Consider the following 27,653-nt stretch of genomic DNA (forward strand, 5'->3'; position numbering starts at 1 on the left):
GCTAGTAAACTAGGACTTTCGCTATCGTTGGTTCTTACCTCATTACTGGCTATAAGTAAGGCGTGAGTGTGAAAATTCTAAGCACTCATTTTGCAATTACCTTACTTTGTATATTATTCTTATAGTAAGTCATGTTATCGTAGGTACGGTGTGTAATAAAGTAAAATGTTGTTCTGAAAATATATATAAATACATAACTAAATATATAGTAGTAATTGGCCGTCTTACAAATAGTACCTATTTAGGTCGGTACCTACTGAAATATTCTTAACTCTTCTTCAAACCCCTCAATTTTCTTTTTCGATAATTCTCTCTAGGATTGGGTCAGGGAACGTAGGATCGGACGAGTCAAGGTAAAAGAACACATAACCAAATCAAGATTGTAATTTAATAAAAAAACGAGTTCAAAAATATAAACACACACATACTCACACAAGGTATATGAGTACGTGTGAGTATACACATACAGACAAGTTCGAATATTCAGTTAAGTCCGATTCCTTGATCCGGTAATTCGAATAAGGACATCCCAGAGCCTAGGGCGACATGACAAAAGAGTAGTTCATCGACCCGAGTTTCCAGAACTGACAAGTTAGTGTAACGCGTGCCGCGGACCTGAGAATACTAAGGGGTCATGCCAAACGTTACCAGGGTGTGACAAGGAGGGGGAGAGTTCAAAAAACATGAAATTCGTGTGACTTAATTTATGGATGGATGACCCCTAAGTTCCAGTGCGCTCAACTCGTATAAATTTTACTGGGCTGCTACTGTAGCTGAAGACTCTTTCACCCGGCGCCATAACCTGCGACAACAATATATGTATATCTAAGTATGTACTTATATATGTATATCGTATACAAATAATTTAAAAACTCACGTGATATTCCTTCTGTAAATAAAACCACCCATCGCCAACATTACCCACAATCCAGCACAATTGCTGTGAAGTAAGTAGTTTCCGATTATTTGAAGTAGTTTACCTCAGTTCGGCATAGTACTTATACATCAGTTCACCAGTTAGGAAGCCTCAAAGATGGCCACCTGACCTGATATTAAAGTAGTAGACGCTCTCAACAAGACTGAAGAAAGAAAACCCCATGAAGAGCCCCATGTTGCCTCCGCAGTTGGCGAGGAAGTCTACGCCCTCGTATAACTCTGAGCGGCGCAGCGTCGTGAACAATTTAAGTCTTCAGCAAAGTACATCACTATCCTAGATCGAAACGGTTTATAAGATTACCTAATAGTGAAGTAGTAGACGATCTCAACGAGACTGAGAAAGGAGAAGCCCATAAACAGCCCCATGATGCCTCCGCAATTTGCGACGAAGTCGACGCCTCCATACAGCTCAGAGCGGCGCAGCGTCGTGAATAGGTCTTCGGCGAAGTATATCACCAGGCCTGAAGGTATGCGCCTGAGGGAGGAGGCAAACTTCATATATGAAACATTTCACAAAGCTAAATAGTTCGCTAAAATTAGGTAGTGGCCCATCAAAATCAATGATCCTGCAATTAAATGAAGAGGGTTTAGGACCATGTGGTCACATGACAAATATCAAGCTATACGTTAGCTTTCGATAAACCACCTATGTGTATGTATGTGCACTGCAAGTTGTGCAGGTGTTAAGTATACTATATACACTTGAAACAAAAACAAAACTTGACCGTGTTGACCATGCCTTAGCAATTAAAGTTTTTATGGGGTCACCTGTCGTTTTTTGTCGGTCTGTATCTTAGTGCCTACAGCCAGCTAAATCGTAAGTACCTAGTAAAACTATCTATCTAAGTAGTAAATCGTAACTATTAAACATAGCAGGATTTATAGTAGGATCTATAAAGTCGTCTATCACACAGTGTTCGAACTTTTGATGTTACCAATAAGTTTCTCTGAATCTATGCACGTAATATAGTTTTATTTTGACTGGAGTACATGGGTGAAGGAAAGCATGAAATAACTAACCATCCATTGGCTATATCCGAATCAGCATTGTCCATGTAGTTGGACAGATTGTAGACGGCCTGGGATACCTCCGCGTCATATTTCAGTTCCGTGCACGCTTGCAGGCAATCACATGCCTCCACATCGGAGAGTGAATCAGTTTTCATCATCAGCACGGACTTTCTTAACGATAGTTCCTCTGAAATTATACAAATATCTAAAATTAACTAAATTAATTAATTGCAAAAAAAAGTTTACAAGTTTTTTTTTTATTTAAATAAGATACGAGTACTTACTTAGTATCTAGAGGGTTATAATTTTAGAATATTTTATATAGAGGTGGTAGGTACTCCGGAGGAATACAAGCGATATTAACCAGAGATATATTATTTTATTACTTAACTCGATTTGATCAGGATTTGATAAAAAAAAATTGGCCTAATCGAATATCTATGATCAAAAATAGGTACCATAAAATCCTTCATTTCTCTCCCGACTAAGGATTGCAAATATTCGAAACTTTCAGGTATTCGAATATTCGACTTTTTGGGGTCATCCATTAATTACGTCACACGTTTAGGGGGAGGGAGGGGGTCAAGAAAATGTGACATGTTGTGACATGGGGGAGGGGGGAGTCACAAACATTGTGATGTCACTTTAACTTCATCAGTAACCGAAAATAAATTTATATTTTTTTATTCGCTGTACAGTTAAATAATGAGATTTTGGATGTAACTTTCGTTGTGTTATAAAATTACTAATATTTATATATCAAAAATATTTTTTTATTAAAAAAATTATGCCGAGTTAATATTGTCGATTTCGTTGAAAACAAAATTGCCTAAAATGTGACGTCACACCAGGGGGGGTGGGGTTTGCAAAATGTGACCAAGTGTGACAAGGAGGGGGGGAGGGGTAAAAAAACCTAGAAATTCGTGTGACGTAATTAATGGATGATCCCTCTGACGACATATTCGAATATTCGAATAATTATTCGAATATTATAAAAAATAAGAAAAAGAACGTGAAATCGGTTTGTTATCGTTTTATTCAAAAGCTTTTTTCACATATTGCTAAAACTAATGATATTTTGCAGAAATTCACTTAATTAACTAGATTTTATCATCCTACTATGAGATGCCCACATTTATAAAAACACAAGTAAAACGCCAAAATATGTATGCGTAAATAATTAAAACCAAAATATTACTTTGCTAATCCGCGAAAAGATAACGTGCTAGTCAATGTATGCGTAAATAATAAATGCGTCGTTGCGTGAAATAATATAACTTTAACCATCCAAACACCTAGGTATGTAAGATATCTTTTTTAGTAGGTAATTATTTACTGATTTAAATTAACTTGTAGTCACTCAGAGACCTGTAAAAAGGCCTTTAATTCCATTGGGTTTGGAATCTTTATTGACTTTATTTGTTTTGGCAAGTTTTTATTCCTAATGGTCGACTTAATTACCTATACATATAATATTGGAATATTTAAGGGAAAAAGTTAGTTGACTACTGGGTGGATTATTCGTCAGCTAAAGGTGCATAGTTAGATTATCTAGTTGGGCAGGTTTGGTATGATCAAATTTGAGAATTGCGATAAGTGCGGGCAAGGTTTTGTCTCCAACGTACGCTTGCACTAAATAAACAGAATGACAGGTAACTTAAAACTTATGCACCGTAAAAATAACATACTTTTAGATTTCGTTTTCTTTCAAATTGAGTTAAGAGCGCTCTTACAAGAAAAGTCGAAATAATGCAAAATTGATGATACTAGTCGACGAAATTCAGGACTTTGCGCTCATTATTAGAAACAATGAGTACTTGTTCCAGTAAAAGCGTCTTCTTATCTTTATAAATATCGTTGTAAATATTAGAAAAAGGACTTATTAAATTAGTAATGATTTTTTTTCTGATGGTCGTTTCCGAAAAACCCCGTGAAGCACTGAATGGCGAGCTCTTATTTGGAAATGTTGAGAATTTTACTCTGCTAAACCTGGCTATTTTGTATTACTAATACCCTGTACTTTAGGCATATCAAACTATATTTTTCCTACATACCTTTGAGAAAGAGAAAATCAAAGTAAAACGAACTCGATTTTCTCTCCGAAACAAGTGTCAATTCCTTCGAAAATCTACTTAATATCGAAGTCATTTTCATACTCAAGCAATCTGCAACGTTTGCTTATACTGTTGGTATACATTAGTGTTTATGAAATTCTACTATAATTTTTTGGCAATTTTTTGAAAACTACTCTATATTACCGATGACGCGCGCTGCGCCAGCTCAGTGCCGCGGCAGAGCTTGTAGAGGCAGGACGTGTGTCGGTCGGCTCCGCACATTTTCAACGGCGACGACGAGGTTTTTTATCATTGTGTGCGGCGGGCGCCGTGTAAAACGCTATACTGTGTGCGTGTAAACCGCAACGAGAGACTTTGATCCTAGCACTGTTTTTATAGTATTATAATTTATAATGGTACAGTTGAATAAACTACCGGACAGGATTAAAAATATTTGAAACGACCTGACATTCTATATGTATTTATTTGACTCAAGATAGTACTCAGGGTCTGATGATGGAGCCGGAAGGTGGTCACCGGTACCAATCAACCATGCAACTAAACCACTTCGTGTTTAGGCTCATTTTATTCATCTCAACAAGATCTTTGACACAAGATAGTACTCAGGGTCTGATGATGGAGCCGGAAGGTGGTCACCGGTACCAATCAACCATGCAACTAAACCACTTCGTGTTTAGGCTCATTTTATTCATCTCAACAAGATCTTTGACACAAGATAGTACTCAGGGTCTGATGATGGAGCCGGAAGGTGGTCACCGGTACCAATCAACCATGCAACTAAACCACTTCGCGTTTGGGCTCGTTTGATTCGGCTCAACAAGATCTTTGACTTAAGATAGTACTCAGGGTCTGATGATGGAGCCGGAAGGTGGTCACCAGTACCAATCAACAATGCAACTAAACCACTTCGTGTTTAGGCTCGTTTTATTCGTCTCAACAAGATCTTTGACTTAAGATAGTACTCAGGGTCTGATGATGGAGCCGGAAGGTGGTCACCGGTACCAATCAACCATGCAACTAAACCACTTCGTGTTTGGGCTCGTTTGATTCGTCTCAACAAGATCTTTGGCACAAGATAATACTCAGGGTCTGATGATGGAGCCGGAAGGTGGTCACCGGTACCAATCAACCATGCAACTAAACCACTTCGTGTTTAGGCTCGTTTGATTCGTCTCAACAAGATCTTTGACACAAGATAGTACTCAGGGTCTGATGATGGAGCCGGCAGGTGGTCACCGGTACCAATCAACCATGCCACTAAACCACTTCGTGTTTAGGCTCGTTTTATTCGTTTCTATAAGATCTTTGACACAAGATAGTACTCAGGGTCTGATGTTGGAGCCGGAAGGTGGTCACCGGTACCAATCAACCATGCAACTAAACCACTTCGTGTTTAGGCTCATTTGATTCGTCTCAACAAGACCTTGGACACAAGATAGTACTCAGGATCTGATGATGGAGCTGGAAGGTGGCCACGGGTAGCAGTCTACCATGTAACTGAACCACTTCGTGTTTGGGCTCGTTTGATTTGTCGCAACAAGATCTTTGACACAAGGTAGTACTGAGGGTCTGATGATGGATCCGGAAGGTGGTGACCGGTACCAATCAACCATGCAACTAAACCACTTCGTGTTTGGCTTCGTTCGATTCGTCGCAACAAGATCTTTGACACAAGTTAGTACTCAGGGTCTGATGATGGAGCTGGACTGTGGCCACGGGTACCAGTCTACCATGTAACTGAACCACTTCGTGTTTGGGCTCGTTTGATTTGTCGCAACAAGATCTTTGACACAAGGTAGTACTAAGGGTCTGATGATGGATCCGGAAGGTGGTCACCGGTACCAATCAACCATGCAACTAAACCACTTCGTGTTTGGCTTCGTTCGATTCGTCGCAACAAGATCTTTGACACAAGTTAGTACTCAGGGTCTGATGATGGAGCTGGACTGTGGCCACGGGTACCAGTCTACCATGTAACTGAACCACTTCGTGTTTGGGCTCGTTTGATTCGTCGCAATAAGATGTTTGACACAAGATACTACTCAGGGTTTGATGATGGAGCTGATGATGATAGACAGGTACCCATCGCCACCTTCGCGCTCCATCATCAGACCCTGAGTACTACCTTGTGTCAAAGATCTTGTTGAGATGAATAAAACGTGCCTAAACACGAAATGGTTTAATTGCATGGTTGATTGGTACCGGTGACCACCTTCCGGCTCCAACATCAGACCCTGAGTACTATCTTGTGTCAAAGATCTTGTTGAAACGAATAAAACGAGCCTAAACACGAAGTGGTTTAGTTGCATGGTTGATTGGTACCGGTGACCACCTTCCAGCTCCATCATCAGACTCTGAGTATCACCTAGTGTCAAAGATCTTGTTGAGACGAATCAAACGATCCTAAACACGATGTGGTTTAGTTGCATGGTTGATTGGTAATGGTACCTTCCAGCTCCATCATCAGACCCTGAGTACTGTCTTGTGTCAAAGATCTTGTTGAGACGAATCAAACGAGCCCAAACACGAAGTTGTTTAGTTACATGATAGACTGGTACCCGTGGCCACCTTCCAGCTCCATCATCAGACCCTGTGTATCTTCAGTGTCAAAGATCTTGTTGAGACGAATCAAACGAGCCTAATCATGTTACTACATGGTTGATTGGTATCCGTGACCACCTTAATCATCATCAGATCCTCAGTACCAGTTCGTTTTTAAACCCTCGTTGATACAAACTTTACAACCTATAGGTACCAAATGCAATGACGAAACATGTAAATAAGCGAGTAGGTACCTATAATTTCTTTCGAGTAATATACCTTCATAAGTACGAGTATGGGGCTATTCATAAATTACGTCGTTTCAAATGGGAGGAGTGGGGGGGGGGACAGGACATCGGATGATGGTAACATGACGTAGGAGGAAACAGATTCATCCGAAGCTTGATTTTTGGATGATTTGAGGGGTGGGGGGGTCAAAAATCGTCAAAAATAGATGACGTAATTTATGAACAGCCCCTATGTACATTTGCACTGCATTTAGTATTTTCGTACTTACCAAATAACAGTTTTAGAACTTTAAAAGTTAAGTACAGTTAGTGTTGTTATGGTTGATTTAAATATGCTTCGCGAAGGATCAAGAATGTTTAATCCATCATTGTAGTGCGAGTGTGGTAGAAGGGATCGGCGTACTGAGCTCGCACGGCCTGCCGCAGCGCGTAAAATACCTAAACTCGCTCAACGCCGAAATGTAATAGCGCTCTTAAGCTTGAGTATTCATTCATGAGCCACCACACACATACGAAAACTCACGCACACGCTCATAAAGTTCGCTAAAGAAAGTCCGCGTATTTACGCATCAAAATAACACGGTTTTGTATCGAGTTATTCATTTAAATAAAAACCTTAAACGTAACATGATAAGGTTTATATTGGAAAAATGCACGCACGCAGTCAAAGTCCGCGAGTGGCGTGAGTGCTGTACACCATGCTTCATTTGAATTTAAACCTTAAATACAAATAGGTAAGATTTATATTGGAGTGTAATGTTTCACAATTTTGAATCGAGTCGCGTTTGCCGCTCGTGTGGTTAATGTCGCCGTACCAAAACATTGAATTGAATTAATGGGTAAATTTTTTTTGTATTTTGCTATCATTAATACCAAATTTTCAAAAAACCTTTAAAAAAAGAAATTTTATTACAAAATCTAAGAATATTATGGAGTCGCAAGTTTAGTTAAGAGCGCTCTTACAAGAAAAGTCGAAATAATGCAAAATTGATGATACTAGTCGACGAAATTCAGGACTTTGCGCTCATTATTAGAAACAATGAGTACTTGTTCCAGTAAAAGCGTCTTCTTATCTTTATAAATATCGTTGTAAATATTAGAAAAAGGACTTATTAAATTAGTAATGATTTTTTTTCTGATGGTCGTTTCCGAAAAACCCCGTGAAGCACTGAATGGCGAGCTCTTATTTGGAAATGTTGAGAATTTTACTCTGCTAAACCTGGCTATTTTGTATTACTAATACCCTGTACTTTAGGCATATCAAACTATATTTTTCCTACATACCTTTGAGAAAGAGAAAATCAAAGTAAAACGAACTCGATTTTCTCTCCGAAACAAGTGTCAATTCCTACGAAAATCTACTCAATATCGAAGTCATTTTCATACTCAAGCAATCTGCAACGTTTGCTTATACTGTTGGTATACATTAGTGTTTATGAAATTCTACTATAATTTTTTGGCAATTTTTTGAAAACTACTCTATATTACCGATGACGCGCGCTGCGCCAGCTCAGTGCCGCGGCAGAGCTTGTAGAGGCAGGACGTGTGTCGGTCGACTCCGCACATTTTCAACGGCGACGACGAGGTTTTTTATCATTGTGTGCGGCGGGCGCCGTGTAAAACGCTATACTGTGTGCGTGTAAACCGCAACGAGAGACTTTGATCCTAGCACTGTTTTTATAGTATTATAATTTATAATGGTACAGTTTAATAAACTACCGGACAGGATTAAAAATATTTGAAACGACCTGACATTCTATATGTATTTATTTGACTCAAGATAGTACTCAGGGTCTGATGATGGAGCCGGAAGGTGGTCACCGGTACCAATCAACCATGCAACTAAACCACTTCGTGTTTAGGCTCGTTTTATTCATCTCAACAAGATCTTTGACACAAGAGAGTACTCAGGGTCTGATGATGGAGCCGGAAGGTGGTCACATCAACCATGCAACTAAACCACTTCGTGTTTGGGCTCGTTTGATTCGGCTCAACAAGATCTTTGACTTAAGATAGTACTCAGGGTCTGATGATGGAGCCGGAAGGTGGTCACCAGTACCAATCAACAATGCTACTAAACCACTTCGTGTTTGGGCTCGTTTGATTCGTCTCAACAAGATCTTTGGCACAAGATAATACTCAGGGTCTGATGATGGAGCCGGAAGGTGGTCACCGGTACCAATCAACCATGCAACTAAACCACTTCGTGTTTAGGCTCGTTTGATTCGTCTCAACAAGATCTTTGACACAAGATAGTACTCAGGGTCTGATGATGGAGCCGGCAGGTGGTCACCGGTACCAATCAACCATGCCACTAAACCACTTCGTGTTTAGGCTCGTTTTATTCGTTTCTATAAGATCTTTGACACAAGATAGTACTCAGGGTCTGATGTTGGAGCCGGAAGGTGGTCACCGGTACCAATCAACCATGCAACTACACCACTTCGTGTTTAGGCTCGTTTGATTCGTCTCAACAAGACCTTAGACACAAGATAGTACTCAGGATCTGATGATGGAGCTGGAAGGTGGCCACGGGTAACAGTCTACCATGTAACTGAACCACTTCGTGTTTGGGCTCGTTTGATTTGTCGCAACAAGATCTTTGACACAAGGTAGTACTGAGGGTCTGATGATGGATCCGGAAGGTGGTGACCGGTACCAATCAACCATGCAACTAAACCACTTCGTGTTTGGCTTCGTTCGATTCGTCGCAACAAGATCTTTGACACAAGTTAGTACTCAGGGTCTGATGATGGAGCTGGACTGTGGCCACGGGTACCAGTCTACCATGTAACTGAACCACTTCGTGTTTGGGCTCGTTTGATTCCTCGCAATAAGCTGTTTGAGACAAGATACTACTCAGGGTCTGATGATGGAGCTGATGATGATTGACAGGTACCCGTCGCCACCTTCGCGCTCCATCATCAGACCCTGAGTACTACCTTGTGTCAAAGATCTTGTTGAGATGAATAAAACGTGCCTAAACACGAAATGGTTTAGTTGCATGGTTGATTGGTACCGGTGACCACCTTCCGGCTCCAACATCAGACCCTGAGTACTATCTTGTGTCAAAGATCTTGTTGAAACGAATAAAACGAGCCTAAACACGAAGTGGTTTAGTTGCATGGTTGATTGGTACCGGTGACCACCTTCCAGCTCCATCATCAGACTCTGAGTATCACCTAGTGTCAAAGATCTTGTTGAGACGAATCAAACGATCCTAAACACGATGTTGTTTAGTTGCATGGTTGATTGGTAATGGTACCTTCCAGCTCCATCATCAGACCCTGAGTACTGTCTTGTGTCAAAGATCTTGTTGAGACGAATCAAACGAGCCCAAACACGAAGTTGTTTAGTTACATGATAGACTGGTACCCGTGGCCACCTTCCAGCTCCATCATCAGACCCTGTGTATCTTCAGTGTCAAAGATCTTGTTGAGACGAATCAAACGAGCCTAATCATGTTACTACATGGTTGATTGGTATCCGTGACCACCTTAATCATCATCAGATCCTCAGTACCAGTTCGTTTTTAAACCCTCGTTGATACAAACTTTACAACCTATAGGTACCAAATGCAATGACGAAACATGTAAATAAGCGAGTAGGTACCTATAATTTCATTCGAGTAATATACCTTCATAAGTACGAGTATGGGGCTATTCATAAATTACGTCGTTTCAAATGGGAGGAGTGGGGGGGGGGGGGGGTCTGGACATCGGATGATGGTAACATGACGTAGGAGGAAACAGATTCATCCGAAGCTTGATTTTTGGATGATTTGAGGGGTGGGGGGGGGTCAAAAATCGTCAAAAATAGATGACGTAATTTATGAACAGCCCCTATGTACATTTGCACTGCATTTAGTATTTTCGTACTTACCAAATAACAGTTTTAGAACTTTAAAAGTTAAGTACAGTTAGTTTTGTTATGGTTGATTTCAATATGCTTCGCGAAGGATCAAGAATGTTTAATCCATCATTGTAGTGCGAGTGTGGTAGAAGGGATCGGCGTACTGAGCTCGCACGGCCTGCCGCAGCGCGTAAAATACCTAAACTCGCTCAACGCCGAAATGTAATAGCGCTCTTAAGTTTCACTGAATTCACGAAGTCTATCGAGAGGAATACAGTAAAAATATTATTTCCTTCGTATTTGGGTACCTACCGTTCCTCATTCACTGTAAATACCCGGAAAACACACAGAAACTGTAACTACAGCGGATGAAATAGATTTTTTATAGTAATAAAAAGTATTCGAATATTCGAAAACTGAGCGGCCGAATATTCGAATATCAAAACAGGTCGAATATTCGACATATTCGAATATTCGCATTGCAAGCCCTACTCCCGACCACTTTGTATAGTCTACTACAGATGGTTATCTAAAAACAATACAAATAAGGTTACAATAGTAATGTGATACGTGCGTACATACCAAGAGCATCTTGAATACATTTCTGTTTCCCTCCTCCGCATACTTTTGTTTCCTGACCATCTGAAAAAATATTTGATGTACCTACAGCAAGCTGCAAAATTGCATGGACACGTTTTGAATGGGAATGGAACTCATTAAAAAACTGGCCATATACTTTTACAGTTAGGTCATTAGGTGTATATTCTGCTTTGTGCAAGAATTTTTTTCAATATACACTCAAGACTTATGAAAACGAGACAATTTGTATGTAACTTCTATACAAAGTGTCCCGTTTTTATTGATTGCTTTGGGGTACAGCTAGGTAAGTTAGGGCCTTTTTGAAGTGATAAACCACGAAACTTTAACTGTTGCCAATACACGTTAAAGAGTGGTGGTCTGGTGGTCTTTTGAAAATTTTACTCGTCGGTTTCAGGCCAACTCATGCACCTTAATAAAATTTCTGGGAATATATGCTTAGAACCTAATCTATTTAAACTGATCTGACAATAGTTACAATCAAGATCTTACGTGGCATGTAAAGGGGTACACAACCACAAATGTTGGCAGTGAAATTAGAAGAACACTCCAGCTCGCAGTTCCTTTGTGTGTAAATACGGAAAAATCGGAGGTAGCGATCCTCGGGAAAATAACACCGTCGTCTGAAAAACAACAATGAGTTTATATAGTTAAAAAAAAAACTGGATTTCGCAATGTGGCGAAGGTATCTAAGGGTGGTATTCCACCTGTCCAATTTCTTTGTCCAATGTGTATTTGGGTCAAACAGATCACTGTGTTATGTCTTTCCTGTAGACACACACAAGAGTTAAGGGCTATAAAGGTTAATTTTCGTATATAACCCTTATCCACGTGAAAAGGTCATCCTTTTATTTAGAGAACTATGATAAAATCATTGCTTACATGCCCACAAGCTGTTAACTATTGCCCACAGGAGAGAAAAATGTACTGTTCGCGCGAACACACTAGTTTTCTCTCCTGTGGGCAATAGTTAACAGCTTGTGGGCATGTAAGTAATGATTTTATCATAGATCTGTAAATAAAAGGAGGACCTTTTCACGTGGATAAGGGTTAAATAAGAAAATTGACCTTTATAGTCCTTAACTCTTGTGTATGTCTACAGGAAAGACATAACACAGTGATCTGTTTGACCCATTTGCATCTCACATATTGCTTAGTGAGAGAGTATACCAACCTAAGTCATCATAATACTTTCTTATGGCGCAACTACACTGCAACGTTCATCAAGTCGGTCATCGAATGAAGTAAAATATTTCCAAATAACATTTTTGTCATGCGACGAAGGACCTAGTATGATTCTGATACTCTTACTAATCCCTTCTATCGTAAGCATCTATCGTAGAGCTGTAATTAAGAATTCCTAAAAAAAGTTTGTTGATTTTATTTCTTTAGAAAAAAAATCATAGGAACGAACTTACTTCCTAGGTGAATAACCCTTCAGCCCTTCCGAAGTATCCATCATTTTGGGAGTAATGGAGGCAGCCGATTGGTACTGGATTGGCAATCTGAAGAAGTTCTGACCCATGTTTGGCAATTCAGCGGGGTTATGAAGCCAGACCTATTCAAAACAATATCCATCCATATAAGACAAAGACTGCCTGTTCAATACCGTTTAAGGGGTATTTTGATTTACAAAATTAAAAACTTGACATTGACATTTCCCGCAATAAACAGAGACACCTACACGTGTGTGTCACAGTGTACACGCACCTTACCGCTGGTCGAACAGTGTACAGTCAGCGTCGTATAGCAGGTAGCATCCAAAGAATTCAAATAGTTCGATACGCCATACAAATAATATGGTGTACCGAACTATTTGAATACTTTGGATGCTACATCTATTACTATATGACGCTGACTGTACCAAAAGTATCTATCTACCTTAATATTTAAGTGCAGTTAAGCTTCCATCAACCTCTGAATTCCTTGTCATAAAGAGGAATTCAATGGTTGAAATACCTACATACAACGCACCTTAAAGCCTTGGACAGGGCCGCGACAGACTAGATCCATATCTCGAGTGTCGGTTGTTAAAACAACTTCGAATTCGACTCCACCGTAGCTCTGAAATTGCATAGGTACTTACATTAATTAGATTTGTCGCAGTGAAAATTATGGCAACCAAAATATAAATTTTGACATATAATAGCAAATTAAACCTAGGTAGGGGACTTACAGGCCCTCGCAATGGGTAGGTATTGACATTCGTATTTGGGGGGTAGCCTTTGTCTAAATTCCATTCGCTATCATTCTGAATAGCGACGTGATAGTAATCCTTGTGTAAACTGAAAAAAAACAACAGTTTAAATAGAAATCTTTCACAAACTCAATAATATCAAATCAAGTTATGATTTGCAAAGTTCGAATGCAACTTCCGAGTTATAACTGCTACGCCGTAGCACGTAGCAAGTGTTTCTCTTTTTATAGTGAAATTTTTCGTAGCATACGCAGCATGTTGTTGCAATATCGCATCAAAAGGAAAATGAAATGAAACTCTAATGAACTACGCTCGCAGGCTACTATGGCACTATGGCAACTTATAGCAGTGTGTAAAGCCTCCTCCACACTCGTGCGCGAATCGCGGCGCAAAGCCGCGAACGCGAGTGTGGAGTCCTGAACGCAGACCTGCGAAATCGACTCCACACTCGCGTTCGCGGCTTCGCCCGCGATTCACGCGCATAGTCTGGAGGGGGCTTAAGACAATGTGTGCATTAGCGTGATGAAAACGCAGATAACTAAATTTTGGTTTTCGTTGATTTACCTAGGTTTTTAATTTAAGAATCCCTCGTAAAATATTCTGTACTGAGCTCTAAGTTGCATCTAGCCATAAATAACGTAAAATACCGTTGAGTTCGTATTACTTTTCAGTCCTGAACATGTTCTCGGCAGAAAGCATGTTGAAGGTAAAACAGTAGCCGTCCTTGGTGAGTGTGTGATAGAACATGTCTCCACAGCTCAGGTTCTTCCATAGGCACTTTAGAAATAAGTCGTCACGGGTCGGAGCTAGCTGAAATTAATAATTTGTATATAACTGTACAAGTTTATGACAATAAAATATTTAATCAGTTGGAGACTAACCGTGCATCATAGATTAAAGTTGTTAAATGAGATTCATCTTTAAAAAAATCTAATCCTGAGAAGTAGGAGACCAGAGATGCGAAAAATACTTTATAAAAAGTATTTAAATACAAAATACAAATACTTCCTTGATATACTATTTCAAATGCAAAATACAAAATAGTTTTTGAATTTGTATTTAAAATACAAAATACGAAATAGGTACCTATTTTCAAAATACTTTTTCAAAATACAAATACTTTGCGATAAAAGGTACTCTGAACAGTGAATGGGGTCATCCATTAATTACATCACACGTTTAGGGGGAGGGAGGGGGTCAAGAAAATGTGACATGTTGTGACAAGGGGGAAGGGGGAGTCATAAACTTTGTGATGTCACTTTAACTTCATCAGTAACCGAAAATTTATTTAAATTATTTTATACGCTAATTAACATTTAAATAACAAGGTTTTGAAACGATAATCGTTTTTATTCGTTTAATTTTATTTCTTAACAGTTTTGGGTTATAAAATTACTAATATTTCTTTTGTCAAAAATATTTTGATAAAGTATTAAATAAATATTTGCCGATTTCGTTGAAGAAATGTGACGTCACACCAGGGGGGGAGGCGTTTGCCAAATGTGACCAAGTGTGACAAGGAGAGATTTGTAATGTTTTACAGCTAATAAAATGCCTCTCGTTAGCGTGATGAAAACGTCTCCTTTGTGTTTCACCAGGGCATAAAAGTTTGTTTTCCTCTCGTGCCTTGAAACCCTCGCAACACTCAAGATTCCACTTTTTTAACCACTCGCTACGCTTGTGGTCATGTGCAACGTAACTAAACAGATTCAACAGTTCCATGTTAAAAGAACGAGAGAGTTGCCAGGATTGTAACATCAGATCAGAAGAGATTGTAACTCCTACCTACATTACCTACTATAAAGTATTTTGTATTTTGAAAATAGAAAATAGGCCCCAAAATCTATTTCAAATAAGATACAAAATAGTTTTCTTCCAAAGGTATTTAAATACAAAATAGGTATTTTGCATTTTGTATTTGTATTTTAAATACAAGTATTTCAAATAAGTCACATCTCTGTAGGAGACCTAATAGTAAATAGATATTAGGTACAATAGATTTTAGAAAGACACATTTTATGATAGATACCTACTTACCTTTTGCAGAGTTTCAATGGAGCTTTCATTAGCAAATTCTGGACCATCACTTTCCGGATTGTTGCACAACAACAGCATGTCGTGGTAAATTTTTAAACTGAAATCGAATTTATTAGTTTTACTTAATATACCGGGGCAATTAATAAGTATGCATGTAGGTTTGCCTCGGCACAATTTCCTTTTATGTAATTGTAAACCTACGAAATGAGCTATCCTCTGCGTAATAAACTTATGGCTTATGGCGTTATTTATAAACATCTGTTAACTCTAACTAAGCCATTGATAATCGTTTGTTTTAAGAATAAGGGGGTTGTATTTTGCTTTTTGAGTACTTAACACAGATGCCATATGAATATAATTTAGTTATTAATAAATTCTAAAACTAAGTAAATATTGATACAAAGATGACTAACTCCTCCGCGCTGATGGTGGAGGGAGTACTCCTCCGTTCATGGTAAGCCTTGGTAAAGTTAAAAACTCTTTGCCGGGGCTTGGTCTCACTGCATACCGTCACAGCTGGAAACGGGATCTACACATAAAAATAACAATCAGAATTTTGATAAAGGGTATACCTATATACGATACCTAAGTAGGTACATTAAGATATGTATTTAGTGCCTTTTTGTCATACCTACTTAAAGATTTGCGGAACTATGTCCACCTATTGTTGAACGTCCTACTACATCATCACCAGTGATCGTTAATTTTCCAGCAATTTTGGTGCAATTAGGGTTAATAACAGTAATATTAACCTTAACCAATCCTCTCCCTGGAAAAAAATTGAAGAAAATCCTTTATTTTTACTATGCTGCACCAAAATTGCTGGAAAATTAACGATCCCTGGTCATCACAGGCCGATAATAGTCCTTTAAATGTGCGCTTGTGACGCGAGTGTATGACAACAGCTTTGGTGAAAGTGAAAATTTTGTGTAAGTACCTATGAGGCATAATTTTGAGAAGGGCGATTTTGCAGGTGTTATTGTGTCTGTCTCTGCCTACGCTCGTAAATGCTTTAAGAAGCTTGGTGCTTATTTCATGTAAAATGAATGATACTTAAAGTCCACACGGAGTTGCTAGTGTCTGCGAAAATGACGATGACCGGAGTTTCGTCCCACTTGATCCACACTTTCCTTATTAAGATCACGCACACCACGATGCTCGCGATCACCATGCACAGCCACCATAATCTGCGACAGTTACATTAGTATAATAATGATAATGAGTTCAGTAGGACCTACCTCATAAACGAAGCTAATAAACATCAAAATCGACTCAAAAAACATACCGTAAAACGGGGTGAGTAGGTTTCGCGGGGAGAGGTGGGTTATGAATGGGGAGAGAAGGTTTGAAGAGAGGGGGGTGAGAAGGAATTTTAAGGCTACTGCTGCAAAAATAATGTAAGTATTCCAATTTAAAATGGAGCTATAGTAATACGCATAATAAAAAAAAATAGATCCAACAATCTTCCAATATCACCTTTGTATGAAAACCCCTCTCACCCCAAATACGAGGCACTACGGGGTGAGCTCGAGGTGGGTTTTCCTCTTTATCGTCAAAGTTATGAAATGGAACTACCCAAAATAAAATAAAAACTAAATACAAACGTCCGGAACACTTATTATATACACCATTCAGTTTTCATATGTAAAAATAAAATGTTACCGAGCTTTGAATTTCAGTTTTGACCCTACTCACCTCATTTTACGGTACTTAGATTGAGATTACAGATGACTAGAACGAACAAAAAGTCGGGAGAAAATTTACTAAAGTTGATTGAACCATGCAATGTCGTTTATCATGCCGTACGCGAGTTTACATCTTGGCACATGGCCAGATTTCCGATTACAGGTAGGTTCTGCTACTTACAAGAGTAAAATACTGAGTAGCAGCGCGTGAAGTGCATTCCTATATTGCTTCGTGAATGCACAGTGCGCAGACATTAAGGGTCGGTAAGTAGGTAATAGTACCTATTCGAACATGATCGACGAGCCACGGTAATCATGGGTGACATGGGTCTTTACGCAGCCTCGACATGGAGCGGAGCGGACGCTGCAATTGTTTATTTGGACGACTAGGCGACTTTAGCACGCAGCAGTCGCGCTGCCAATCGTCATTTTTATTTCGAGTGAAATCAGTTAGACGTAGGTAATTTCATTTCAAAGGTTTACACAGCGGGCTTAGCAAGGTTATATCATATTGCGCGTGGAATCTACTGTCGTCTTTTAACGATAGTCGTATTTTTATCGTTTTGCTGAACATGGTTACGGGTTACGATAAGAATACCACGTCGATATCGTATAAAGTTATCCACTATCATTCGTAAGTGACCACGATTGTCTATGCCTAGAGTTTATGAAAAATCCATTTAATGCCTGGCTTTATTAAAATGTCGGACGTGTGTCGGACGATGTTTGAAAACGAATAGTTAGTTTTATTACTACACTTCCAAATTGAAAAATGTTTAAATGAGTGACAGCTTTATACAAATTGACTTACATTATAACATGCACGGATAATCGTGTTTTCTCAACTGACAATTCACTTGACATTGACAAGCATCGCGTACGCGCATGATTCAGTGAATTTAGTGAAAATACAAACCAAGTCGAAGAAAAATACTGATTTGCTGTGTAAACTAAAGGAAATGCCACCCAAAATGTAAGTTTCTCTAATTTATTTATAGAAAAAGTTATAGTTTTTTGATCATTAACTGGTTTTGTCATGAATATGTTTAATTTCAGTCGATGCTTCGGCGCACAAGAAAATGCTAGCCAAATATATAACTCAGCATCCCCTGTTCGCCTACACCTACAGGGAGATTCATGAGCCTCTCGGAACCCAGAGATACAAAATGCAATGCTGCACAGTGCACACAAGTTCTAAGATCTAGAAGAAAGGATTGAAGATGTAAGTACACCTTTCTTAAACTAAAATCATGAAAAGTTTCGGGTGCCTTTTAATATTATTGACACTTAATATCTATTTCTTCTCATTCTATCTATTATGTTCTACTAAGTGACAAAAGTTTGTTAAAAACCTGTTCTATCACTACTATAATTGCAGGAAGTTGATTTGGCAACAAGGATGTGTAAAAGTTACACTACAACAGTACCTATGCATAAGTACATTTATTCACACTGCATAAAAAGTGCATACTTAAGGGTTCTAACAAATATTAAAATCTTTGAAACCCGTAGACCTCACTTTAAAAACTTATATATTTTTTTACTCTGTTTGTATATTCTAGAAGCTGGTTTTGTAGCAAGAATAAAAGTTTATTGAAAAAGAAAAAGACACACTTTATGCCATAAATCTAAGACATAAAGATAAAATATTATTAATAAGTATTTAGTTTTTATGCCCGTTCCGGATGTCCCGCTCACTTAAACTTTAAGTCCTTCCTCTTCATAACCGTTTTATGTATGATTGTTTTGCCGTTCAGGCAACCTATCTATGGAATGCACTCCCTCTACCTGTAAGACAAGCCCCAAGAAAATTTGTTTTTTGAGTAGTCATGCTCGGTAGTTATCTGCTAAATGTCTCGTCTAGTGTCTATCATCCCATATACATATTAGTACATTTATTTTTATAACATATATGTATGTTTATGTTAGTATGTATATCTAAGATATACCTACTGCATTTGCTTTTTGATTGGTTTTTGCACCAACCTTTAGTGTTTATATGTGACGTCCCACGGGTAAAGGTACCTTATGGCGGTTGGCGCTTACGCTATTAACTATTAACGCCGCTCCAATATTATTGCGGCGCTATGCGACGTAAGCGCCAGCCGCCATAAGGTACCTTTTGCCGTGGAACGTCACATATTTGTTTCTATGGTTGACTAGTAGGTGATAGATAATGCCTTTTGGCATTAAGTTCGCCATTTTTACGTAATTCTATATTTTTGTGCAATAAAGTTTATAAATTAAATAAATAAAGTAGCCATACCCACAAGTAACTTACAAATTCCCTGCAAGAGTTAGGCCGGCGCCCCACTGCTGCCCACGCTATGTACACGACCCACGTTCCTATACAAAATTTCGTGGGCTTGCCCACGGTTTGTATTAAAACGTGGGCCGTGGATGTAGCGTGCGCAGCAGTGGGGCGCCGGCCTTATTCAATACAAATAAATTGTATTAGTACCTATTCTACTAAGATTATAAAAAATATAATACCTACTCGTACAATATTCTTACTTATAACATGTAGGTAATATAGGAATACTAGGAACAGTTATGTTAGCACTAAAGCTGGCCATATACATTTGACAGCTAAGTTTGACCCACTTCCCGATTTCCGATTGAGCTGAAATTTTGCATACATAACAATATGTAAATCGGATGACAATTGCAATATTATGATCAGTTTATCAGTTTATTTATTGCATCCATGGTTACATTTGGTGTTACATGGTAAAAGTAAGTTTCACATGGGCCCTGGTAGGGCACAGCAATAGTCTTAAATCTAAAATAATTATGCTAGGTACTAGACAGTGTTAATGAAATAGTTATATAATTTAGGTCTTATAGCAATGGTTAGGAGATTGCAATTTAAATTTTAATAGCACAAATTTATTAATGTCTGCTAGATATTATTGATAATTGAAGTTAACATTGAAATTGTAGGGTAGGTAGGTATATAATGTTAATTTATTTAATAGTTATGTCAAGATTTAGAAATTGTATGTCACACAATGTTTAATAATCATAATATGTAAAAGATAAATGAAATAAAAATAATAAAATGAGTAATAATTAAAGCTAATAACATTCGTGATCATTTTTGTCTTCCAAGAAATCATCCAATTTATAGTAGCACTTGTTAACTAATAAGTTCTTCAACAGTTTATTGAATTGTTTATCTGATGTCTGAAGTTTAATGTCGTCGCTGAGTTTATTGTATATTTTAATGGCCATCATTTTTGGGCTTGTTTTGTGTAGCTGTAGTTCTGAACGTTCGGGTGGCGCCAGGTTATGCTTGTACCTACTTTCATATCGTCGAGGACGGTCGGCAAATTTTGGAAAAAAATGAGGATATTTTCTGACGAACTTACAAATTTCAAATATGTAGATTGATGTTAATGTCAGGATTTTATATTTAATAAAATAGGGTCTACAACTGTCCGGTACTGTGATATTAGCTAGTGTGCGTATGCATTTTTTTTGCAATATGAATATTTCCTCTATATCTGTACTATTTCCCCAAAGGATTATCCCGTAATTAAGCCACGAAAAGGCGTATGCGTAATGATGACATGGAGCTGATCTGATGATGGAGACATGAGGTGGCCATGGGAACACTGTGATAAAACAACGCAAACTAATTGTGCTTGGTGTTGTTAGAATGGACTCATGGAGTATTAGTTGCCTGTTGAAAGAAAAGTACAGTCAGCGATAAAAGCTTGTACCAAAAATTATATTTTTGCCAAAAACTTATTTATATTGTTAGGGCTTGGGAGTAGAAGCTGGTTTCTTTACTGCTGGCAGCTGGAATATTTTTTTTGTGTTTGGTAAAGTGGTCTATTGTACCTATACCTGACTATGGGAATGATTTTAGCAGCCTATGTATGTGTGTGGGTATGTTTATGTCGTATATTACCCTAGCATAGAATATCTGAGATACATTTTGATAAATAAGGTGTTGGTTGGTTTGTTTTTATGACGCAAGCGGTACAGAACTACACTTGATACATAATACAACTTTAATAACGGATAAATAATTACTAGAACAAAATTCAATTTATTTTCAATCGATAATTTGGACAACTGTAACAAAAAAATCCCCCTGGCTTAAAAACGAGAGCTTTCTAAAAGTGACATTAATTTCACATAATTTGCCAATGAACCGCTGTAAGTACTAGCCTGCGCCTGACCTCATCTAATATAATTTGTTTCTGTTTCAGTCATAACATATTGGAGGCTTGAAAGTGCACATACCCATAGATTGGACGTTAAGCTCAACGAGACCATGCGATGCATCTCAGGCACTATCCGATCTACAACCGCCACTGGCTGCCGGCATTGAGTCACATTGCCCCTCCTCACATCCGACGACTCAAGGCGTTGAAGAGGGAGGCTGAGAATATCACGAATAACCCCACAATGCCTGTCCACGAGGAATTCTGCCGCCCGACTGCCCGCCGACCCTGTGCTACAGCTGGGACCCTGAGCAGCTTTAATATTTCGGATAGGTGGATAGCGGAATGGTCAGCTTCGGCAGCTCGGAGTTGCTGTATATCTGACCCAACTAAAAAACCAAAAGGGTTTGACCTTCCTCGGAAAATCTGGTGCCGCCTGAGAACCGGACATGGCCGCTGCAATTCAGCCACACAAATGGAGGTAGACGGCTTTCCCACTTTGCGAATGCAGAATGCAGACCACTTAGCATATCTTCCAACGCTGCCTACTCCACTCCTCCTCCACTCCTGGGCCTGTTGAGGACCTGAAGACCGTGACACCTGACTTGGTTGCTTGGCTTGGCAACCTCAAGGCTACACTCTGAATGCCCTCATCAGTTTATGATATGAAATGAAATCACTTTATTGGAGCATTCCACGAGCTGTCCCGTACAAACGCATTTTATTTCCTGTGTTGCGACTTTTTTTTTCGCCATTTAAAGCAAGCGATTAATTTTCCGTGCATGTTTGACCATTTGTCATAGAAAAGGAAACTCTTATACCTGCAAATCTCCAGAAAATCTGCATTTCTACGGGACAAACGGTAGACAATTGCATGGAATGCTCCATTGCCAAAACATGATAAGTTGATGGTAGAAAAAATATTAGGAATACAAACCATATACCTACATATAAATTCTATGATAAGTATGTACTAAGTTATTCTAGGTTAAGTACTAACTTATTGTCTACTCTATACATAGGTAATTACACTTAGCAAGACATGTTGGCCGTGGGTACCAAGCTCAGCATGTGCTAGACTGGCGTCCAGCGCTGGTTTTCAGTTTGGCCCCTTTTTGTTGGAGGTCTGAGAGGAATGTTGATCTTTTCTGCGCCGTTAAGCATTCTATTTATATTGGAAACGAAACTTATAGATGAGCAGTTATGAAATAGCAATACTACAATAATATGGATATCAAATAAAAGCTAGTGAGAAGACCATTCCAAAAATATATATATGTGTCATACCTATCCACAAATAAAACAACAAACAACCTTTTCAGTTCATTAGTATTATCATTAAGCGTTTTACAACGTAAGTTAGGCCGTCGAATCAGACAGAATGGTAAGGGCCCCCGCTCAGTGGCGAAACTGAGGCAGCAGGGAAACTTTTGTCAGTCGTATTTACCACCACTGTGAAGTGTGAAATGCGGATGGTAATCTGGCCCACAGCGCAAAAGAGAAAGACGATCTTTTAGGAACTCTTTTTGCATCGAACTCGACCTTGAAAGACGACGGTAGCGCCCTACCGCCCACCATCCCGTAGTGTGAATACTCTATGCCAGAAACTTCTATCAAGCAGAGGGATATTCGGCGGGAGTTGCTATGCTTTCGTTTTATAAGGCGAGCGGGCCAAGTGCTTCAGAGTTGTGTCCAGTGTTAGCGCGTCTTACGTTAGGGGTCTCCTGTCGAAGTTACCATCTTATGGACTGTCCAATAGACTACCTATTATGCAAGTGGATCGCTAGCCCTTTGTCCGGCAGGCGCATATGAGCCGTAGTTGACGGAACCTGCTTCAATAGCTGCTGCTGCATATCTGTGACATGTTGTCTATCGACGACATTCATCGATATGTGGACTACTGAGGCTTCCTATACACTATACAGGATGGCTAAAAAATAACTACATTCCCGTTGCCAGGGAGGTTTTGGGATTATACTGAGTAACTTTTGCTACGGGACCAACCTCGAAATCGCGAAAAAAATAGTTTACCCTCCCATAGAAATTGGACCAGCCAAAATGTATGAAACAGCCAAATTTTTTTTCGCGACTTAGGGGTTGGTCCCATTTCGTTTCGGAGAGGGGGGGGGGAGGCGCAAATTTGGTGCCTGCCCCGGGCGCCATATGACGTTCCTGGTACAAAAGCTGTTCATACTTCATAGTAATCCAGCGATAAAGCTGCTGGCATGATGGGCACTTTCACACCGGGTACGGCAGCCAATGATTTGTTTGTACACCTACATTTAATGTGTAAATAAACTTTGTTTAATTTTTTGGCAATAGTTGTTTTATTTACCCATTTATAATATTCTCTCTAGCACAGAGCCGAAATTGTTAACTTATCTATAGAGTTTAGTAAACAAAAAAGACTTGACAACACCACAAGTGACGAGAATTGTCATTCTTGTATCTACCTAAATGGAATTTAACATAGTTTTTAATATTCAACATTAGTTATTGGCGTATTGAGTCTGACCGCAGTTATAGTCACTAAAGTAGACTTATTAGCATAATAGAGCATTTAGGAATATTCTTATTTGACCTTTTCACCGCCAGACTCACTAGACGCGTCCTTAAGACGCGTCTTTTCATACAAACGTAGTCCACATTTTTCTCTCTGGATAATAACATTAAATATTTTGATACAATTTGTTGTACATCATATCAACATCAACTACAGCCATGCCCCTACGGTTGTTCTTTTTTTTTAATTTTTAATTATTATAAGAGTTAGAAGAATTTAAAAATTTGTATGTAATCTGTCTTCCGCTCCTAATTTTTACAATAATCAAAAATTCGAACGTAGGGGCATAGCTATATGGTTAATATACATTAAATTATGTAAAAATATTTTCCATAATGTCAATATCCAGAGAGGAAAATGAGGACTACGTTTGTATGGAGAAGCGGAAGCGGCCATCTCCCTTTCCTCTTAAGTAAGAACGTGCCTAAAATGTTTTTATTACCTATGCTTTCATTGTACTATACTGCATATGAGTCGGATTTTACATTTAGAAGCTATAATATCACAAATTTTGTACGCATAAGGCTAAAATGAAAAATAAGAATAAGTGACACCTACATTGAAGCATGCCCGGGAATGGTGTTCTGTGTGAAGATTTTCCGTCTTGAATGTTTACTAGTCTCTACTTGTATAGAAATATAGGTAAATTAGGTAGGTATTTGTGTGATAGTAAAACATAGTAATAGGCGAAATATGTATTTATTAAGCTTATTAAGAGCCGGTTTTGTGCATGCTTGCATGCTTAGGAAGTTTTTTAGGAGCGTCTTCTCTAATTTTTCCCTTGATCCACGAGAAGTTTTCTGGAAGAAAAAGAAGGAAATAAGTAAAAGTAGGTTCATGTGGCAGCGATGGAGTAAGTATTTTCACATGAGTGCAGTCTAGTGCACTCAAGATATATACTAAACAATCGCCAGGAATAATATCCATTAAACAAGGCAGCACATTAGAACTAGGTGCCTTAGTTAAACCTAATAAGTATTGCATTCCCAGATTATATATCCCAGAGATAACTACTTATCATACATAACTATCAAACAATGGGTAGGTACATATCTCAATGCATAATACAGCCGCACTCATACTTATTCAAAAAAGGAAAAGTTACTAAGACAGTCCTTGTGGAAAGTCACAGTTTTTTATGTCTAATACTTAATTCAGTGCTCAAAAGAACTTACCTTCTGTTTACAGCATCTACAAACTGCTCGAGGTTCAGGCTTACAGTAGTGTGGCCAATCCAGTCAGTAGTGCTCCAATGGACAAGCCATGATCTTGACTAGTCCCACGTTGGTAGTTAATTGCCATCAGCTAGCAGGTGTAACTGTTACACACCAGCAGCTGCTGCTGCTGCTGCTGGTGTAGGTGTGCTGCTGGTGTGGTGTATACTGTTAGAACCTAAAACAAATAAGTACCTAATTACAGTACCGGCCAATAATATATCACCTCCATGCTTTTACGGTATAACTTTTTTTTATATTTGTGAGTGACTTCCACAGCTTTAGGTAGTTTAGTAGTATTCCTTGTCCAGCGATGAGAAAAATTGGTCTATGTAATGATTTTTTCATAGAGGTTTTTTGTTTTAATGTATGGTCAACTTCATTATTTTTAAAGAGCTTTTTTAGTAATATGCTGAGTCTCTTATTGTAGTTCACAGTATTTCAGTATTCATAATATCTTATACCTTTAAACGAGCAATTCTTGTATATTTATTTATTTATATGTATATATATTTCGGGGATATCGGAAACGGCTCCAACGATTTCGATGAAATTTGCTATATGGGGGTTTTCGGGGGCGAAAAATCAATCTAGCTAGGTCTCATCTCTGGAAAAACATGCATATTTATATAAAATGACTAGTAAAATATGAAATCTACAAACTAACCTACTACAAGTTCATACAAAAACACACAAAGGTGATATGTTATTGACCGGTACTGTAAATCTAATTTTGTCAAGTAGATTTTCCCCCTGGAGGTTAGGATATGAATGTTGAAGTAAATAGTAGCTTAAGTAACCTCTGTTAGTAGGTTAGTAGCATAAGTAAGAGATTGTACAACAGATACTTATCTTAACATACTAACTTTTACATATAATAATGAGGCCGGTACCTAGTATTGAAGAGTTTAGTAGCATTGTCATTAAGACGTCTGTTTTACATAGAATCAATGATTTCAAATATAATAGGGTCTATGCATAGAATACATATTAACTTTATAAGAAACACTGCAATTTTATAGCTTTACCTTTGAGATGTTTTGGTAGGTAACCCATCACCGTTTTGAAGCTCGGCGTTAAATTCGGCACATAAGTAAATGCACTGCACACTCCTTACGCACTCTGTAAATATGCCGAAACTCTTCGTCCGTCATATCAAATGGGCTGCAAGTGTTTCTTAAAGCTGTTTACGATATTTTTCTTCAACAGCAGCCGCGAGTAGGAATAATAAAATTTGACTTCCCTGCGAAGAAAATATTGACAATATTATATACAGCGGAACATTGTAACTAATAACTCTCAATATAATCATAGAAAAACTGATATTTACCTGTAATTTATACCTTAAAATATGATTATTCACTACTTTTGCTTTCACGACAAGGCTTATCGTCATCTAAGAAGCACGTAGTTAAAATTAACTAAGTTGAACTGTCAAAATGGGACAATCTGTCAAATTATCCACATCTTATCCAACGACCATGTTATGCAAATTGTCTTCTATCATCTACCGCTGTCAAATGTGGATAACTCCATATATCGTCTGCAACCATAGTATGGATGATAAAACCGACGATAACGGCCGTTTTATCCACACCTATTGCGTGATAACTACCTTGTCGTACAACCTTGCTAAGCCCGCAGATAGAAACAGTGAAAAGTTTAGGCAAACAAAACTGACTGGGCGTAGGCGTACTTACTATACCTTGAATTATACTGACTAAATAACCCATACCTTTCAAACCAACTAGATTTAGCATCCAGAAGATACCGGAACCCATGAAGCGTGGTGTTGCTCAAGAACTCCCTCGTATTGTCCCAGATCACGTTCCGACGTGGCTTAGGTCTCTTCGAAGACTTCGAGTCGGAGTCATTGTGATTATCACTTTTATTTTCTCGATCGCTATTCTTTTTTGACATTGGAGAGCTAGAATTCAAATCTTAAGTAAAAATACTTATCTCCCTAACTGTAGCAATCTATTAAGTACTTTTCACCTAACATGCTGAACTGATTTTTAAGTAATTAGGCGTAGGTACCTACATATCTTAGGCTCAGGGGATGAAGAGGCTAGAGGGTGAGCCCACGCGGGCGGAATCGGGGGCAAAGTTAGTAAGAAATATAAATGGGGTTATTCTGGTAAAATAAATAATAAACAAATCACAGAGCCCAGCACGGTATATATCACTTATTTCTTCAAACATTCAAAAAAACCAATATATATTTATAATTTTATTTATTTTTACTTTGGGACCATTGATTGAATTATTTAGGTACGTATAGTACATTACATACCTAAGGTGAGGGCCATAAATATGCGATCTGGGGCTTTCCGAATTACCGCCGGTGGTTTGTATAAAGTTTTACGTCTTGCCTTGGCCAGGAAGTGAGATTTTCTTCCCGTCCCGTGGGAAGAAAATCCCAGTTACCTAATAGCATTTTCTTGTAGGGATTTGGTTGGGCCTTTGTTTACGTATTAGTTGGGCAACCGTTATATTTGGCCGTACGATTTGCTGGAGGGCCC

At 38.5% G+C, this 27,653-nt stretch overlaps 1 protein-coding gene and 1 long non-coding RNA gene across 2 annotated transcripts; both read right to left on the reverse strand.

Annotated features, from left to right (window-relative positions):
* Positions 1-732: 732 nt before the first annotated feature.
* Positions 733-27,062, reverse strand: LOC134797871 (pickpocket protein 28-like). Its single transcript, XM_063770222.1, has 13 exons — positions 26,867-27,062; positions 16,554-16,681; positions 15,908-16,025; positions 15,495-15,591; positions 14,122-14,267; positions 13,437-13,545; positions 13,235-13,324; positions 12,679-12,818; positions 11,753-11,883; positions 11,246-11,305; positions 1,957-2,134; positions 1,238-1,411; positions 733-802 (listed from the first exon to the last, which is right to left on the reverse strand). Exons 1-13 carry the CDS (start codon positions 27,049-27,051, stop codon positions 754-756), a joined length of 1,605 nt encoding a protein of 534 aa, XP_063626292.1. The 5' UTR covers positions 27,052-27,062; the 3' UTR covers positions 733-753.
* LOC134797870 (uncharacterized) lies at positions 24,603-26,753 on the reverse strand. Its single transcript, XR_010145122.1, has 3 exons — positions 26,160-26,753; positions 25,093-25,309; positions 24,603-24,717 (listed from the first exon to the last, which is right to left on the reverse strand). It is a non-coding gene; the product is annotated as an uncharacterized LOC134797870 (long non-coding RNA).
* Positions 27,063-27,653: the final 591 nt, after the last annotated feature.

This window comes from Cydia splendana, chromosome 16 (assembly GCF_910591565.1).
Source record: "Cydia splendana chromosome 16, ilCydSple1.2, whole genome shotgun sequence".
Lineage (NCBI taxonomy): Eukaryota > Metazoa > Arthropoda > Insecta > Lepidoptera > Tortricidae > Cydia > Cydia splendana.